Raw genomic sequence first — 19,836 nt, 5'->3', positions numbered from 1 at the left:
TCCTTTTCTAAATCTTCAGAGAGAAAATGCACAACGGAGGAAAGACTTTTATCAACACCACTTGGTGCCTCCTTCCCGATGGAACAAAACTGCCAGGTGGTGTAGGAAGCGAAAGTTAATGCTTAATGAACACTTGCCATGTATGTAGCCTTATTAAATTTCACAACCCCATAAAAAGGTGTTACTAACCTCATTCACCAGTGAGAACATAGATTTAGAGAAGCTGAAGTACTTTTCACACATGTAGGCAAGCAGCAAAAACCTGGAACAATCTGATAATTTTTATAACACTCATGTCTACTAATACTTACAAACTGCAGAATTTTGTCAAGTTCCAGAACAAAGCTGCTTTGTTAGAACATACATGTGGCTGGCGTGTGTTTATGTGAAGGTGTAAAAAATCTGGATTTTTCTAAAAGGCCTGCTTTAGATTCAAAATTACAAATTATTTAAGGTATTTAGATATTTAAACAAATTATACAAACATACAGGCACAGGCAGTAAAACACAGTGTTCAGCAATGGACCTTGTATATAATGATGATCCTGTAGGGTTGCAATGGAGCTGTTGATACATGTTTTTTGATGTACAGGCATCACTGTGACATAACTGCCTACGGCATTTAACACAGCAAATGCTAAACAGGTTTGCAGCTGAGAACCAACAGGCTCTACCATGCAGTCAAGAGAACTATGTGTGAGAGTCTCTTCCGTCTAGATTTGTACAAGGGCAGTCTATAATGTCTACATAAAATATATTTCTGTGAACATGCCTAGCTGTCATATAATACATGACCTATTCAACCCTCCCTTAAGTAATTGGCTTTTTGAAGACCTTTTTTTAAAGCTATATAATATACAATAATCATTGTCATAATCTAACCAACGTTTACTTTTAAAAATATAAAACTAATATCATATTCTTAGATAGCTACTCTTAGATTAGGCTTACTCGGTGTTGAAGATGGTTTAGTAGCATGTTTACAAAAACAACAAAGATTTCCATCAAACAAACAAACGAACAACCCCCCCAGACTAGAGTTGCTTCTGAACTGCCCAGACACATGCAATCCCAGGGACAAATGACCAGAGACCGCGCCCAACAGAGCTCTGTGCAGGGCAGGGCAGTTTGCTCCAGAAGCTCCAGTGGGAAAGGCTGAGTCTTGGAGACAAGGCCCAGATTACTAGTCTGCGCTAGGGTGTGGCCATGCTTCCTTAGTGCCTGAACGGCTGCAGGGATGCATATCTGAGTTAGAGTCAAACGGTGGAAAACTAAAATATTTAAATGTCATTAAGCTATTAGACCTATACATCTTAATCTTAGCTACTCAGACACAGAGACAGGAGAATTCCAAGTCTGAGGCCAATCTGGGCAGCTTAGCAAGGTTCTTTCTTAAAATAGAGTAAGAATTGCTGGGGGATATATGCAGTTACCTGACAGAACCCTTGCCTAGCATGTGTGGAACCCTGGGTGAAATTCCAGTACCACAAAACACAAACTAAAGCAGTCAGGAGCTCCACGTGGGGAAGAACTATAAATCCAAAATAAATATAATAAAAACAGGAATACTAAACTTAAAACTCCATAAATTCCAGCTTGGCACCACAATCCAAATACCTCAACTCAATTCCCTTACTGATCCAGCTATTTCCAGCAGGCTGAAAGCCACTTCGCTTGTGAAGTTATAGAACAAAGAAGACATTCTTTCCTTTGCCAGATGGAGAATGCAATTTTTTTTTTTTTTAAGAAATAGTCACGACACAGAAAGGAAATGTGGTAATGGCAGTCGGAGGCCACGATGAGGAACTGACGTACTCCGTTGTAATGCAGTTTCACCACGGACACGTACGCTAGACAGGAAAGGACAGCTGGGTGTACTTCCACATTCGGAGCTGGGTCTTAGGTTTGTCCTCTCAATTTAGAGGAGGGGACACTTTGTGTGTGTGTGTGTGTGTGTGTGTGTGTGTGTGTGTGTACGTGCGTGTGCGTGTGTGTGATAGCTTCCAAATCTGCAGTGGCAACAACAAGGTTGTTTTAAGTATAGGCTTGTTGGTCTTTTATAAAAAAAAGAAAACAGAGCTAGACCACACGAGCAGTTACTAAAGAAGGAAGAACCGTCCGTGCTCAGGGCACTTAGGGATAACAGCGTGAGCCTGCCCATCCTCTGTGGAAGAGCTCTGTGGTCTAGCACTAAAGGCTCTGAGAAAGACCCCAGTTCTGTATTTGCCTCAGTGATTCCTGAACTACCGCCGATCAGACCCAGCTCCGGCCCCCAGTAGGATTAGCCCGTAAGTATCCTGCTACATTTTATGACAATGTTGACAGATGCTAAGCTGATTTTAAAAGTGGGTAGGTGGACATAAAGACTAGTAAAAAGATATCTTTCAAGGAGGCAGAGAGCAAGCAAATCTCCAAAGAATTCATGAGGGTTTAAACGTATTTTAAAGTCTGGTTTACTCCTGTACATCACTTGATATTGCTAGTTCTCTATAGATGGTTAAACAATTAAGCTATCCAGAAAGTCAGAATCGTATTTTAAATGCTACATTCCTGCCCCTTAAGAGCACAAGCCTCCACTCAGAATTCTGCAGTACCCATAGAAGTTTAAGCTATTCACTGCCTAATCCACAGATGCAACTGGGACACCACGCTAGTGCCTTAGGTCCCAATACTTTAACCTTCACCTTCCGTCTTGACTTAAGGGTTTCACTTATTAGCTGAAACCAATTCTTAGGGTCTAAGAATTTGGTCCAAATTTTGAAAATGTTCTAATTATTTATTCACTTTAATTCTTCCCCTACATCTCAAAGACTGTCCCGTGGACTATGATGTGAGCCACACAAAACTTCTTCAGCATTCCCAGGTGCAAGCGCACACTGTCACTGAAGGCATCTACAGCTGATGTCTCCGTCACATCTCAGGCACTACCTCTCCATTTTCACACTACTCTTCAATGAAGCTGGCTCCACCAGCTACCGCTGCTCCTTTAGTCAGGTGTGGGACAGACAGCGAGGCATGAGTCGGCATTAGAATGTAGAGGGGTGAGAAGCGGGGAGGCAAATTTTACCTGCCAGAGTGATTAGCATGTTGGAGGTTCTCAGAAGTTACATGCATTTGCTGGCTTGATTCCAAGAGCGAAATCCAACAGCAGGGACTTAGAAAGGCAATCTAGGAGACCGGGAGGACTTTTAAAAGTGTTGGGCTGCCACCTCTAAGCGTGGATTCAGTCCGGTGAGAGGCTGCATCTTAACAACTTACCTCAACTTCCACCTTTGTGAAGAGCTGACAGAAAGTAAGCACACACAACTGGATGCTGAAAAGAAGAAGAGAGACGGCTCTTCTCAGACAGCCAGGCAGGCACCATCCGTGATTTACACCCAGGCATCCCCCGCATCACACTGCATGCAGAGTTTGCATTTAACTAGGCTGCACTCTAGCCATGACCCCTCTTTTTCTGGGTGAGACAACTATTCTTGTTATTGAAAAACTAAATCACCAAACACCATCACTGTGCTGGATTGGTGGAGCGAAAGGAATAGCTCAAATAGACCAAACCTCAGGTTTACAGTCTCCTTGACAGCACACGCTCTAAGTCTCAAGAGAGAACACCCAATGTCTACTTTAATATATGTAATTGTGCATGGGAGACAGGGCTGGGAGCTGGCTGCTCTTCCAGAGAATCTAGGTTCAGCTCCCAGCACCCAGATGGCAGTGTGCACCTGTCTGTAATTCCCACCCCAGGTGATCCAATGCCCTCCTCTGACCTCCCTGGGCAATAGACATGCACGTGGTACACAGGGACACATGTGGGCAAAACACCATACATGTCAAGTCAAAATTAAAAAGTCTAAAATAAGCTATAAAGGTACATAAGTGTATTCACAGGAATGCACCTTAGTACACTGGACTTCTAAATTCTTTGGGTAACAACTTTCAAAATATCAGCGAGATTTTTTTCCTTATAATCACAAATTTTATCAAAGTTGTCTCAGTAATAAGGTCTGAGCTATGGGGAAATGTCCTGAAAACTCGCAAATTTCATTGTCAATCTGGACAAAGGGCTTCTCAAAGTGGTTGACCAACCCATCAACAATAGTTTTTGAGATAAATGTCCTTCCTTACAGCTTCCTGAGATTTAGACTCTGAGCCAGATGTCTGGAGGATTTTCAGTTTAGCCTCTTTAGACAGTTGACCCAGAAATCAAACAGAGTGGATTAGACCATAGGTTTGAGAAAACAACCAATCTTTTTTTTTAATTTTAATTTTTTTTGCTATAAAAAATGAAAGAATAATTTACCTGTAAAAAATGATCTGAAGGGACTAACAAGTAAGTTAGGAAACCCACCAAGGAATATTGGCTACAGATGGATACAGAGTGTTCAGTACCTTCAGCTGTGTACCCATTGCCAGGCTCCAGGGGATAGTTATAAACCCGAGGTCATACAGACAGCTCTGGTTAAACTCAGTGAGCCACAGAACAAGCAAAGGGACATGAATGTAGGAAAGGGACTTGTACAGAGGAGGACAGGTTGATGGGGGTGGGGAGGGAAGAGGTGAGGAATGACAAACTCAGAATGCATCATGTATGAAACAGCCAAAAAGAATTTAATGAATTTCCTATTTAAAAAAAGAAGGGATTTGTGAGTTCCATTTAAGAGTTGTAGAGTTAATTATGATATGGAAATGTGTCTGTTGCCACGCTTACCATCTGAAAGGGGATACTACGCATAAGCTCCAAGTCACACCAACCTATCTTAACCATGATCAAACAGTCTTCTCTTAAATGTTTTCTATTATTATGTTGTATCTGAGTGTTTTGACTGCATGTATGTCTGTGCACCGTGTGTGTGCAGTACCCAAAGACACCAGAGAGGTCACTGAATGTCCCGGAATTGGAGGTGCAGACATTGATTATGAGAGGCCATGTGGGTGCTGGGAATTATACGTGGGTCCTCTGCAAGAGCAGCCAGTGCTCTTAACCACTGAGCCACCTCTCCTGCCCAGGAGAAGTATTTTCAATCATTTACATAGGGCCTTGGAGTTAATATTTGGACAGATGCAAATTTTGTTCTTAAAAGTATGAAGGTTGAACATAACAAGTCACGAAGTTTGCCTTGTTCACAGAACAGTGATCAGATTCTCCTTAGAAAGCTGCCTTCCATAGCTCTGTCCCTTCTCTAAGCTTAGTTTCCATGCCCCTTTTCCCTGGGGGTATCTGCTTTGGTGAAATTACACTGTTTTGGTGAACTAGCGACTGAGAACATAGATTTGAAAGTTGGAGATACAGTGCTACCAGCAGCATTCAATAGCTCTGAAGGCAGGAAGGAATAGGACTTGCCATGGAAAGGGCCATGTGCATTTGCACATAACAAATTTGAGCTTTTAAAACATCTTGTCACAAGGTATCTTTGATACTTAATATTTCTTCCTCTCTTTCCTGAATTCACGTTCCAATTTTTTCTTTTCTTTTAACTTTTATTCTTCTCCTCTCTATTATATCCCGGCTGCCATTTCCCCTCCCTCCTCTCCTTTCAGTTCCTCCCCCGACTCTTCTCTCTCACAGATCAACTCCTCCTGTCTCTGCCCACCCCCCTCCCCAGAAAAAAAGCAGGCCTCCAGGGATATCCACAAAACATGGCCTAGCAAGATACAATAGGACTGGGCACAAACCCTCATTTCATGGCTACACATGGCAACCCAGTAGGAGAAAAAGGGTCCCAAGCACACCCAATTTTATTTTTTCCTTTATTACTCCCCAGGCTAGAAAGCTGTACTCCTAAGCCACTCTGTGTCCTTCCCCTACCCACTTCCAGAAAACATTCTTCTATTTGACCTTCACAACCACCCAGACTGCTGCACAATGACAAAGCCACGCTCTCCACAGGGCACCTCGTCTAGAAGTGCCCAATGGATGGCATGCATTAGCAGATACAAGTTGGTACCCACTGAAATCCCAGACACTGTGTTTCTGAGATGATCATGTACCACTTGCTTCATGAGGGCTTTTGTTGTGCAAGAGTTAAAAACTAGCAATTCAAAGTTAGTAGTGGCATGGAACGCGCATCTAGTCAGAGGAGTAAATCTGGCTTCTGGAGAAGTGGAAGATCACACATTACGTACATTATGTAACACATTTCCTTCCTCATGTCTTGTTTCTAGCACTATCTGCCAGAGTCGGTGAAGCTCTAAAGGAACATGTGTGTTCTATATGCATTAATGTTTTGTTCAACTGCCCTTAAGTTACCTTTCTGGTTTAAACATACTATTTCAGAGAAATGTCTGCACACACACAAAAGGAGAAATACATGCAATTTCCCCCTCTTTGTATACAAGAGAGTATACAAATGATGTGTAAAGAAGCTAGAGCGTACTAGAAAGCAATGCAGATTTCCTCCAATACTCCCATTGGCAATGTTATTTGAGCTCTGTTATTTGAACATTGACAAAACTGGGTAAGGCCCCTGGGGAAAATTTCCAAACCCACATTTGCAAGGCTCTCACTGAAATTTAAGTAGGCTCACACCTTTCTAGAGGGAGCTAAACAAAAGGCCTTGGAAGAGAGCTGGAGTCTACTGTTTCATTGACTTCAGCTTGTTCAATGGTGAAAACACACCTCACCTCTCTAAGAGCTCCAGAGCAGCCGATCCCTGCGCTTTCAGGATCTGGGAATGGAGCAGAAGTCCTGGGTAGCCATTTCCTCAACAAACAGACAGGCCACACCAGTGTCAGGTCCCGCAACTGGTGCAATCTACACGGCTTCAACTAACCTCATAAAATCTAAACAGAGTACAGGATGCTAAATCTACAGTGGGAATGAGAGTGAAAGATTCAAGCTAAAGCATGATGTGAGCCAGAGCCCCGGAATGTTCCTTACACACTGGTCAATAAAACAGTGAAGCCAGTGGACAGCTAGTTATCCTCAAATGGTATTAACAGACATCAGTCTCGCTGGGCAGTTAGTAGGTGAGAAAGCGATACTGTTCCTATAGATATGGCTAAGAGATTAAAGATTGATTAGAAATGTTTACTTTTACAAAAATAAGACTTTTTAAATAGAAGGAATAACTAATATTTCTTCATTAAGATAGTTTGCATAAACGATTAAACTGTGTACGTGACTTACAATGTATATCCTTGCCACGTCCAGGTCACAGTGTCCTAAAACAGCAGAAGTCAAACAGTTAGTCTAGACTAGGACAGACTCCTATACTTTCAGCAGAGGAGAAATGCAGGCAAGAAACCATTTCTTAGCTACACCCTGAGTTCAACACCAACAGGGGCAACCTAAGACCCTGTCTCAAAAATAAATAAAACAAAACAAACAAAAATTAAACAAAATGAAACAAGGCTTTATTTAACATTAAGATTCATGTTTCTTGGGACAAAAGCAACGTATTAAAAATAATAAATTTGAGCCGGGTGGTGGCGCACGCCTTTAATCCCAGCACTCGGGAGGCAGAGGCAGGTAGATCTCTGTGAGTTCGAGGCCAACCTGGTCTACAAGAGCTAGTTCCAGGACAGGCTCCAAAGCTACAGAGAAACCCTGTCTCAAAAAACAATAATAAATAAATAAATAAATAAATAAATCTATCTCTTTAAAAATAATAAATTTGTAATTATTAAAGGATGTGAACCAATGTATAAATGCCTGAACTACACAGATTATACAGCTACACAGCAATCATTTCCCAACTTCATATGTTTTCATGGAACAGCTTGTTCAGAATTAAAAATAATTATTGTACATGTTCAGTTACTTTTTTCCCCAAATGAGCATATCTGAAAAATTAATTTGTGTGCATATGTGTGTAATATATGTAATTTCTCAAGTATAAAAAAATGATTATTTAAAAGAGAACACCAAAGCAGTATAGAGTAAAAGAGTTTTAATATATAAAAATTCAAATGTATAGGCAGGAGCCAGAGTAGAAGCTTGACGGACTTTAACCCCTTTTTTCCTGGAGATGCTCAAGCTGAGAAACCAGCCATCGAACAGAAAGCTGAACTGGCCAAGAACTCGTAATCTTAAATAGTATGCGTTACCGCCGAGTAAAACTCTAATGTGTATATGTTCCACACCTTGAATTTTGCATGCAAATGGATGGAAATAGAAAACGCTTTACTGAGTGAGGTAAGCCAGACCCAAAAAGAGGAACACGGTATGTATTCACTCATAAGTGGATTCTAACCATAATTAAAGGTCTTTGAGCCTATTATTCGTGATCCTAGAGAAGCTAAATAAGAAGATGAACCTGATGAAGATTATTTAGCTATCCACCAGGAGGTAGGAAATAGACAAGAGTCCCAGGTAACCTCGGGTGCATGGGGGGGGTGGGAGGGTCGATGGAAGGGGAGAGGGTTAAAGAGAAGGAAGTAGGGGAGGAATGGGGAAAGCTTGGTGGCCAGAGATGGGGGGGGGAGGAAGGATGAATATGGGATCAGGGAACAATATATTTCAACTAAGGGAGCCATTTTAGGGTTTACAGGAGACTTGATTATATATGGGATCCCAGGTCCAAGGAGAGATCCCCCAGATTGCTCTCTGGACAGAGGAGAGGGTGCCTGAATCGGCCGTGGCCCATGACCATACTGATGTATATTTTGCTTATCACCATAGATCCTTCATCTGGCGAAGGACGGCGATACAGTCGGAGACCCACATCGGAGCACCGTACTGAGCCCCCCGAGGTCCAAATGAGGAGCAGAAGGAGGAAGAACATGAAAAACGAAATCAGTACTGCGAGGGATGCTATCACCCACTGATACAAGGGAACGGATCTGATGAGAGTTTACCAAGGCCAGTTGGACTGGGACTGAACGAGGACGTGATCTAACCAGATTCTCGGAATTTGGCCGGATTCTCTGACTGTGGCTGGCCCGAAGTCTTTCTGAAAAGCCATTGACTATGACACTGGGACCTGTTTCCTCTACATATACTGGATTTTGGGGATCCAGTCTGTTTGGACACTCACCTTCCTGGACCTGGAGGGAGGGGGAAGGAACTGGAACTTCCCACAGGGCAGGAAACCCTGACTGCCCTGGGGGACGAAGAGGGAGGAGGAGGGGGAGTGGGGGGAGTGGGAGGGTGTTGGGAGGGGGGGCAGAAATGGAAACTTTTATAATTTAATAAAATTTACTTAAAAAAAATTATGGACCATAAAAAAAAATAGTATGCGTTACAGTTACAGTTACTTCTGCCTTTTTAGAACCTTCTGGTAGGGTCCTTTCAGGATGACCCCAGTGTCAGGGGAAGTCAGTGCGACTGATGTCCAGAGGATAACAGTGTGACCCCAGTATCTGGGGAAGGGCCGTACAACTGATGTCCAGAGGATAACAGTGTGACCCCAGTATCTGGGGAAGGGCTGTACAACTGATGTCCAGAGGATTACAGTGTGACCCCAGTGTCTGGGGAAGGGCCGTACAACTGATGTCCAGAGGATTACAGTGTGACCCCAGTGTCTGGGGAAGGGCCGTACAACTGATGTTCAGAGGATTACAGTGTGACCCCAGTGTCTGGGGAAGGGCCGTACAACTGATGTCCAGAGGATAACAGTGTGACCCCAGTGTCTGGGGAAGGGCCGTACAACTGATGTCCAGAGGATTACAGTGTGACCCCAGTGTCTGGGGAAGGGCCGTACAACTGATGTTCAGAGGATTACAGTGTGACCCCAGTGTCTGGGGAAGGGCCGTACAACTGATGTCCAGAGGATTACAGTGTGACCCCAGTGTCTGGGGAAGGGCCGTACAACTGATGTTCAGAGGATTACAGTGTGACCCCAGTGTCTGGGGAAGGGCCGTACAACTGATGTCCAGAGAACAGTGCAAGCAAGTGATGCAGAAGACACTGTTTCCTGGAGCAGCCTTAAACTTTAGACAAGAGGGGAAGTTCTCTAGGACTTAATTAATCACGCTGCTCCCCAGGCTCTGAGCCTGCACTTGCTTCCTCCCCCAGGTGAATCCTCCTCTACTTCCAGCCTTCCTCCCACTAGTCACCTCTGTATCTGGAAAAGGTTCCTTGTCATCTCCACGAAAATCACAACTTCCTGCCGCCGGGTATAATCAGAGCCTACGTATGAGACGTAATCTGTCCGTCACAGACATGGCACAGCAGAGACCAAGCGATGCCCTGCTGGAGCTAAGTTATATACAATGACACTTAGTTCTGCTCTCACAGATAGCTGTTTATCTTGCAAAATTAGAAAAAAGTCAACCCAGCGGCAGGTGGCCTCAGTCTACCCAACTGCTTCTTTCATTTAGCCATGCATCAATCAGATATTTAAGCAGGTCCCAGAGGATAGGCTATTTGGAGAGCAGAATTCTTCTCTTACCAGTTTGTTTGGGTATCTGAGGAGAATGGGCTGCACTGGAACTCCTGGAATGAAGGCTCCTAGAATCACATCGAGATTGTTAGCATGGTTTGTATAGGAACAGGAAGCATATAATAGTAAAAATTGTATAAATACACTGACAGCTTAAGAGTAGACAAAACATGAACCATGCTGAAATATTTACCAAAATGAGTCATCACAAGTCAGACCTAAGGCAAACATTAAATGCTGTGCCTCAACCACCTAAGCATATATTTATTCACTGTTTCCTTTGATAAAGAAAATTAAAGACATTTATTTCAAAACAATTCTTTAGTATACATATAATTTGTACCATTTTTTATTTATTTTAGGGGTTGTTATCATTTCCTAAGTGTATGCTGCCCAACAACATAAGAAAGTTATGGTAAAATCAAGGAGAGAATAAAATCAAAGAGAAAATAAGAACTAAAATGCTGGAAGCAAAACTAGTACATTGGCTTGAAGCGAGGCACACCTTTGGCGCGGAGCACACCAGCAGCCAACATAGACAGCCTGGAGTGTCGCAAATTAAAAGGCACATCCATGGCTGCCCTCTTAAGATGAAAAGACTGCTGCAGGCTGCCTACTTATGACAGAAGACCCCCGGTATCTATGAGGGTCCTTGGAGGAAAGAGAAAAATGTCAGTGACTTTTGAGCATGCACACACATATATACACATAGACACACATACACACAGACATACATAGACAAACTAACAGATACACACACACACACACACACACACACACACACACACACACCACTGAAAGGAAAAGCCTATGTCAAAAAGGAGAGCAAAGAAGTAAATAGGAATAAGTTCTGTGGAATCACAGCATCAGAAAGGTTTTATAAGAAAAGGAATGCCAGGAGCAAATGAGTTGCATTGTGCATCACAATCGAATCATTTGAGAAATCTCAAATACTATATTGTTACAATGCATAATTTAATTTATCTCACCTGGTTTAAAAGTAATCAAACAGGAGCGATTAGTACAAGTACCTTCTGGGAAAACAAGTATCTTGGGAGAAAAGGAATAAATTTAATATTTCAATCTAATTAATAGGCTACCTCTTTATTCTCCTATGACGTCACCAACACCGCTAATGCTTCAAAGATTAAATAAAAAGCTAACTCATGATCCTAACAAAAACTGGAATCAGATTGTTCCATCTTCCTCGAAAAGAGGTACAGGTTGACTAGTCTAATAATTAGAAGACAGTTAAAGCTTTAAATAAACAATACTCTTGGTTTACAGAATATGTGGCTTACTTCTGCTTCTTTTACATTTGTTTCTGAATGTTTTTATTAGTGATCGGAATAAATTTAAAAGAAGACATATCGCAAGGTTATGTCCTTAACCTAAAGAAATCGTTGCGCTATAGCTTTCTCGTTAAATGCTATTTACTCCCAGTCTATATTTCAGGGAGGCCTTGCGAACAAAGGAGGAAACGCCTGCTGCCACACGCCTTCTGCTCAGCTGCCTTGGCTATCATGCGGGACAGACTTCCAGCTTGCTCTGCCTGTCCTGAGGAGGCATTTTAGCTGTTAATGTGCTACTTGACGTTTTCTCTGTGAAAGACATACAAGCATTGTGAGCTTCGTCTCCATTAGTTAAGACACAAGATTAGTCTTGTCTGAAGCTTTTAAAATTTAGTCATGAGTTAACTGCTAAGTATATAAAAACCAAATCAAATCCCTGTACTCAAAGCAGTTAGTGATATATGATCTACAATAATTAGAGAGGGAAAACAGTGGCTCAAACGACAAACTAAAAATTAATGAGTGGGCATAATTCCATCCCCTAATGTATAACATGGGTTTCCTGTGACAAGCAGACACAATGGCCAACAGTTTTCCTTGGCATAAGTCCACAAATAGCTTACTATCAAGGAATGTTAACAAAGCGAGTCAGAAATCTCAAGGAAGAAGGAACACTCAAAACAGCCTAGTGGCTCTAATGTTTAAATTATTTCCACAGTTTTCTCCCCTCACCAAGTGGCTGTGACCCAGGACCTGAGAAGGATTGCAAACCAGGCCATTTTTATCCCCGGACAGGGAAAAAGTTCTGCAAAACGAGAAAAAAAATGAGCTGAAATCTATCTTCTTGTTATCTCTCGCCTACTAATCTTAGACCTAGTTCTTGGAGTCAAACAGAAAGTCTAACTTTTCCAAACGCCACCTCACTTGTTTTTGAGCTACACCTCTGTTGCCTTGGTTTCTAAAGCCTCCGGGGTGGGTGCACTCGAATGTCTATGTGTTATCATAGGTGGGCCAACCGCTGTAGCACACTGTCCACTAGAGAACACACGCTTAATGTCGCTATGTTACCATAGGTGGGCTGACCACTGTAGCACTGTCCACTAGAGATCACGTACTTTCATCTGGGCAAAGACACACGGGTGTGTGTCGCAATCATCTCTGCTCTATGCAGTACTGACCTCCAAGGGCTTCCCAGGGAAAGGGTGGGGGTTGGTGAGGTCTGATAGGGTTACAGGCTATTTTCATGTGCCCTTGAATGGAAAGCTCTACTTAAACATAACTCAGAAAAGATTTGGTACACTTAGAATATTTTTAGTCAAGTGAGCTAAATTATATAAAATATTCATTTTATGTAACAATGATTAAATTCAGAGAATCATTTGTTGCAACACAAAGAAAATATCTGGCGACTAAAAGGGAATGGTATGTGCAGGGGCGGGGTCTTCACATTGACTGGCTTGTTTATTCTGCGTCTATTAAGCTGTGGACACATGGCATGACATCTCGCTCTCTGTGAACATGAATGACTAAGTCTACAGACACACAAAAGCTCTCGATGTGTATGAATGACTCCTGCATCTCACCTGGGGCCATTCCCCTCCGGATGTCGCTCGTTTTCTGATTTCATTTATTGTGTTTTTTCGGGAATCTGGGTCGACACGGGACACCAAAACCGGCTGCACAGCCCGCAACAGTCCTTGAAAACAAAGTCATAATCCAGTCATTTTTCTTAAGCCGCCATGCCATTAACACCGGGTAAACTGAAAGAATCTGTTTACAGAAAATGAAAATGTTAGCAAATCCCAGAGAACGATATTTTTCAACTCAAATTCAAAGTTAACCAGTTAGATTCTAATCTCAGATGCAGAGATGGGTATTATTTCATTGATTTTACAGAAGTTAGCAGAAGGAATGGGGGTGTCGAAGGGGAGGAAAAACTATTTTTGCTTTCCTAAGAGTCTTTTCTCTTAGTGGATGTTAAACTGTGGGACTAAGCTTCAAGCTATCACGTTTGATTTTAGGAGGACCTTAAACACTTGGAGTATGAACCGATCGTGTACATCAGTAGAGGGCAATCATGACTAATTTTTACTCAAATCCTTCTGAAGAGATCGCTTCCCATCACATGCTAAATAAATGTGAAGGACTCTGCAAGGGAAATGTTTAGGAAAAAGCCATAATGCAGAAAGCACGCTAGTTGCACGCTGAGGAAAAAGAAGTGTCCGCACTCAATGACAAAACTACAAGGGCTCCTGTTCTTCCCGAGGAACACTGAGACAACATCCGGCAGCTTACACACCCACTCGCTCAGCACTCGGTGCTTGCGGGAACCTTGGGACAACCGGGAGCAGTTACTTGGAGACTGATTCCTCGGGGAGAGATAGTAGCATCTGGCAGGAAAAACATTTCACGCGCTTCATTATTTTTTATGGCAGGAAGCCCTTGTCGTTCCACACCATCATTTTCAAGGAGTTACACAAACGTCCCTCGGGGAGCGATAGGGGCACAGTAATTTAGAAAACAGAGCTGGAAGAAAAGACTTAGCACATTCATCAGCCTAATGCCACGAAGAGAGGTTCATGAAACAGCATGTGACCTGTGTTTTTCAGATTCTTCAAAAAAAAAAAATAAGCATGTTTAGTGTCTGAAATCTGATTTTCTTATGACACGTAGAAACACAAAGATGTGGCGGTATTGTGAAAGTACAAGTTCCCTAAAAGTCTAAAGATTAGGGGACATGTCTAATCTTTTTTCTTTACATAGAGTAGCTCATTTAAGTAAAAGGGAATACATTTAAAATCTTTTAAAGTTTTATTTTCAACTGGCTGGGAATTTTGCTCAGTATTAGACCACTTGAACTTGCATGTCCAAGATCAGGGGTGGAATACTTAGGAATGAAAGCAAATAAGTATACAGAAAATGATGATATATGATTCTTTCTACTTAAACTGCGCACATGATAAGATTTAAACTGTTACCCTACGGGTACTTACTGCCAACCAGAGGGGTCTGTGCATTCTCATTGCGCGACACCAGAGAAGGCAGCCCAGCTACAATGCAGGCAATTCCATCGAAGAACGTTGAATGAGGGGCGACAACAAAAATGGGTGCTTCCGCGGGGCTGGCGATCTTCCCCTTCACAGTCACCACAAACCCCATGGAGAAGAACAAGGCGCGGCCCAGAAACTTCAAAGCTGGCTGAGCAATCTTCCTTTGAAAACAGTGATAGAAAAGACGTGTTTGGCTTTGCTTTCCTCTAACTCTGGTTATCAGGCTGGGCAGCAAGCATCTCTTTACCTTCTGAGCCATCTTGCCAGCCCCATTAACCTCATTATTCAAATTTAATCTTATTTATATGTAGCTTTATCTGTGTATGTCACAGACATATGGACGCCCAGGGAAGTCAGGAGGGTATCGGATTCCCTGAAGCTGAGTTACAAAGGGGTGGTCAACTACCCAGTGCTGTCCTCTGGAGGAACAGCCAACAGGCTCCACCCTTGAGCCATCTTTCCATGTCCGCATTTTGAAGCTAAGAGAACTGAGGCACAGAGAAGCAATTTATCCAAAGACGTATGGCTAATAAAGAACTCCATTATTCTCTAAGCCTGAAATGATCATAAAGAATCTTCAAACTACATCCCACACTGAGATCACCAACATCAGTACTGGCCGTAGGAAGCAGTCATCTTGGGAATGAATTCCTCCTGCAAAATGAATGTGCTATTGTCTACCCAAACAAGAAGTCTCATGCTAAATTAATTTAAGAATAATTCTTAGAGGTAAATCTCATAGTGTGATAGCCTTTAGGCACCAAGATATAAAAATAAATAAAATAATAAATAAAAAATAAACTCACTATTGCACTTCTACTGAACTTAGATACACAAGAAAGTCCAGAAGCCTCCTTATTTACTTTTTAAAAACATTTTAAGATAAACTAACATTAAAGATTAGTTATCTGAGCTGGCAAGATAGTTCACCAGGTAAATTCATTTGCCACTAAGTATGATGACCTAAGTTCAATATATAGAACCCATAAAGTAGAAAGGAACCAACTATGACCTCTGCAGGGGTGCAGTGGCATATGTGCACATGCATACACACATAGACACACAAAATAGTGTAAAAAAGATTACCACCACACTGTGCGAAGAGCTATACTGGACATTTAAGCCAAGTAAGGTCCAGTCTATTAATTAATATGCTTAAATAAACAGGGAATCTGAGTTCCAGGACAGGCTCCAAAGCTGCACAGAGAACCCCTATCTTGAAAATACGAAAGAATAAAATAAAATAAAAGCAAAAATAAGTAAATAAATAGAAAATACAAAATATTCTCATAAACATTTAGATTCCAAAGCACAGAATGGATACCTTGGATATCAACACTTATTATGGAGCATCCAGACATGGCGTGGCTCCTACTGTCTTGAAATAAGAACAGCTGTTAGCCGAATGGTGGTGCTCGCTTTTAATCCCAGCACTCACGAGGCAGAGGCAGGCGAATCTCATAAGTACGAGGTTAGCCTGGTCTACAAACCTACAAACTGAGTTCCAGGACGGCTAGGGCTACGCAGAGAAACCCTGTGTTGAAAAACTAAAAAAAGAAAAGACCAGTTGTAATGATCCCAAGAAGCCCCTCACAGACTGGGCCCACTGTACTCCCTTATGGAGAGGCAAGAGTGCTCACAAGACACGCGGAAAGCAGTGCATGGAAGCTTCAGGCTCGCTAACGGCTCGCTTATGCATCCTTCCCTCCAGACACAGAAGCAAAAAGCAACTGCTGGGGTGGAAGTGGGACTTGTACCTTTTCTGTGGTGCCCCCACCTCCCTTAACTGTACCTTCCATAGGCAACCTCGCCTCCATCCTCCAGCAAGCTTCCCCATTAAGCTCATTGGTTCCCTAAGCTAGACTTGGGTGGAGAATCATGTCTTTGGTCTGTCACCAGTGTCCTATCTGAATGAACAGACCTTTGTTCACATCTCTACTTAACAAAACAATATGGCTTTTTGTGGAATGTAAAATAAAATATGCACAGCCGTCCTTTAGTAATTGTGGAGAACAGACTCCACAGCCTGGCAAAGAGCACCATCCACAAATGCACAAGCCTTTCATATAATGCCAGGATGCATATGCTATCCCTACTGTCCTGCAGACTTTCAAACACCTCTAGAGTGCTGATAATACCTAAGATAATATGAATGCTATGCAAATAGGTCTGATAGTATATCGTTTAGGGACTATTAATAAGCAAACAGTATATCCATGTTCCGTAGAGATGTTATCTTTTTTCTGAGCTCTTTGATCCACAGTTGGTTGAACTGCAGATGCAGAACACACTGCTGACTATATAGCACCTATTCGGTATTGGAAAGAACTTGAAACACTGAGTTCCTAATTTTCTTAGCCAGTGAAAGTCTTCTAGTAACTAGCCAGGGAGGAAGCTTCTGCGGTGCTGACCTCCCAAGAAGTGAGGCCCAGTAAAGAAAGCAGAGTGCTTTCCGGAGGGCGCGGGTAAGTGACAACCTCTACCTTTAGTCTAGGGGCGAGCGCTCTGCACATACAGAAGGTACTCTGCTGGGCTGTCATGCTACTTAGCTATAGCGGTACAGCTTCTAAGAAACATATCTCAAGAAGTCAGACCCCTTAAAGACTTCTATTTACATGTATTTTAAAATGCACAGGGGGAAAGAGCCATGTAAACCTGATGAGTTGGAGCTCCAGAACCCACTTTAGAAGCCAGACACAGCAAGGTGCATCTGTAATCAGAATGGGAGGTGGAGACAGTGGGCTAGTGAGCATGGCCTATGCTCTCATCACAGAAACATGACAAGGGGAAAGATGAGAGTCAACTCCCAAATGTCCTCTGACACCCACATACGTGCTGTGGCACACATACAAACCCAAGTGTGTGCACGCACAATTAAGAAAAAAATTTAATAGCTGAAAGTCTTGTGCCACATAATAACTTCAAAATTATTTGCATCAGAGGAAACAGAGATGCTGATTTAACGGACAAAAGTGCAAGTTGTCTAAAGCAAAATCAATAAAATATTGAAAAGAACACTTTTCTAAGTTTTTTCTAGATCCTTAAACTATCCTTGCCCTCGCCCTACATTTTTGTGAGCCAGCGACTCTAAAACCAAAGGAAGAATCTGAAAGCAGAGTGAATCACGGAAAGCAGCCCATGAAGCGTTGCTTTACGCTGTGCTTCCTCGAGCTATAAAACAAAGAGAGACGATGTGCAGGGACTGAGTTTTCTCTGGGGCGTTGCCGACACTGCATTTATTTCCACTTCAAACCAGCCTTGTTTTCCATATTCGCATTTGTTCACTGGGACAAGAACCAAACAGCAAACCGCACACTTCTATTAAAAGCGGTCGAGCAGGGGTTCTCAACCATTTTTGGAGGGCACAACCGCATTTGAGACCTGCACAGAATGAACAACACATCCTTGCATCTGAAGCAAGCAAACAAACACCATGCACAATTTCAGGAACTCGTGAGTGTCCTAAAATAAATGCATGGATTTGCAACCTACTAGAATCCATGACGTGCATAGGAAGCAGGCCCATGTGCAATACGTACAGAGGGTGATAACCTGATCCTGCCAAAAAGGAATGACTTTCACCAGTATATTCTACTTATTCTTGCCCAGTCTGCTGTCTAGAACCATCCTAATTAGATAATTCTAGAAATTCTAGAAAAGCAGTTCCATTCGCCTTAGTGATAACATTTGAAAAATGCTAGGCTGAGTGGTAATTAAAGTTAATATTAACCACTAACATAATTAATAAAAAAATAATATAATCAATCCACTTAACTGTATTATTGCAGAAGGCACATTGTTGTTACCGCGAAGGAAAAGTAAATGTGAAAATTTGAAAAAAAAAAAAAGCCAAGTATCTTATAGCTATAATGTTTCAGATAAAAACAACAGACTGTATTATTAGTCAGACTGCATCAGTGTATCACAAGGCCCAAAACAAGCAGCTAGGAAGGAAGAAAGATTTATCTTTTAGTTCATGGCTTTAGAGGTTTCAGTTTATAGTGATCAGTTCTGTTCCGGGAACATGGTGAGATGGGGCTTCACAATAAGAGAATATGGCAGATGCTACTCACCTTACAGTAGACCGGAAACAAAGAAAGCAAATATAGAAAGGGGCTAACTCCTCCTTCCTCAGGACACACTCCTAGTAACCTAATTATTCCAACTAGGCTAGGCCCTTCCAGATTTTCACTACCTCCTAATCATGCCATCATATTTTGGGTCCATCAAGAGATTAATCCTTTGATCAGGGCACAGCCCTCAGGATACAGTCACTTTCCAAAAGGGTATTGGCTGCCAACAAAGCTTTTAGTCCATGAAGCAACTGGAGACATTCATTCCATGTAAAAACACAACACAGGGACTCTTTCGCAACCAAAGGTGCATATCCTTCACCATAATCCAGAAAACAAAATGTTTTAACATTAAGAAATTATACTTCTGTGAGTTCAAGCCTAGCTATAAGAACTAGTTCCAGGACAAGCTCCAAAGCTACAGAGAAACCCTGTCTCAAAAAAGTCCCCCACAGAAAAAAAGAAAGAAGAGAAAAGAAATTATACCTCGAACTGAATATTATCAAAATGTGTCTATGCGATAATTTCTGAAAAAAAATCAAGGCCATTTCCACGCAAGAAACAAATATAAACTATGAAAACTGAATAGCGGCAAGCTACTGAAGAAAGAATAATCAAATAGTCACTGTAAGAGACTAAAATCAAAACTTAAATTTTTGACTTGTGTAATATTTGGATATAATTATCTCTTACCTCCTCCAACCACTGATCGGATGGGTCAACTTTTCAGGGCAGCATGCTGTTGCAAGTGCAGCAAATGGCCATGCCAGTAACAAAATTAATGCAACCAATATTATACGGACTGGAAGCAGAATAATTCCAAGAAGAAAAATCTGCAAATCAAAGTTGACAAAAAAAGATATATGGATGTTATTTAAATAAATCACCACCAAACACAAAAGCATAATAGCAAAGTTTTGGCTTCATGCATGTACTCAAGGAGGAATTAAATGTCTTGTATCACTCACACACACCACACACGCACACACACACACACACACACACAACATGATATGGCATGACATTTGATCTCAGTGGGCTACTATTTGCTGGGCATTGTAGTATGTCAATCCCAGCATTTTTCAGGTAGAAGCAGGTGGAT

At 42.0% G+C, this 19,836-nt stretch overlaps 1 protein-coding gene and 1 long non-coding RNA gene across 4 annotated transcripts in view; one reads left to right on the top strand and one right to left on the bottom strand.

The window, feature by feature from the left end:
• Lpcat2 (lysophosphatidylcholine acyltransferase 2) overlaps positions 1 to 19,836 on the bottom strand; it is a 62,704-nt gene that overhangs the window by 34,900 nt on the left and 7,968 nt on the right. For 2 of the 3 annotated variants that reach the window (XM_085682019.2, XM_048426754.3), the window contains exons 2-8: positions 19,428 to 19,567; positions 14,605 to 14,822; positions 13,195 to 13,307; positions 11,309 to 11,369; positions 10,329 to 10,387; positions 7,124 to 7,158; positions 3,259 to 3,313 (exon numbers count right to left, since the gene is read on the bottom strand). In XM_085682019.2, the coding sequence (XP_085538145.1) occupies positions 3,259 to 3,313; positions 7,124 to 7,158; positions 10,329 to 10,387; positions 11,309 to 11,369; positions 13,195 to 13,307; positions 14,605 to 14,822; positions 19,428 to 19,567 (681 nt within the window). Of the gene's footprint in view, positions 1 to 3,258; positions 3,314 to 7,123; positions 7,159 to 10,328; positions 10,388 to 11,308; positions 11,370 to 13,194; positions 13,308 to 14,604; positions 14,823 to 19,427; positions 19,568 to 19,836 lie in introns of those variants that run through there. The other variant, XM_048426756.3, reaches the window with a different exon arrangement.
• Positions 1,832 to 9,008, top strand: LOC148118467 (uncharacterized). Its single transcript, XR_015735993.1, has 3 exons — positions 1,832 to 2,288; positions 7,965 to 8,131; positions 8,618 to 9,008. It is a non-coding gene; the product is annotated as an uncharacterized LOC148118467 (long non-coding RNA).

Source organism: Myodes glareolus, chromosome 22, assembly GCF_982192425.1.
Source record: "Myodes glareolus chromosome 22, mMyoGla1.1, whole genome shotgun sequence".
In the NCBI taxonomy this organism is placed as follows: Eukaryota; Metazoa; Chordata; class Mammalia; order Rodentia; family Cricetidae; genus Myodes; species Myodes glareolus.
Note: the sequence above shows the minus strand (reverse complement) of the source record. Positions and strands in the feature narration are given on the sequence as shown.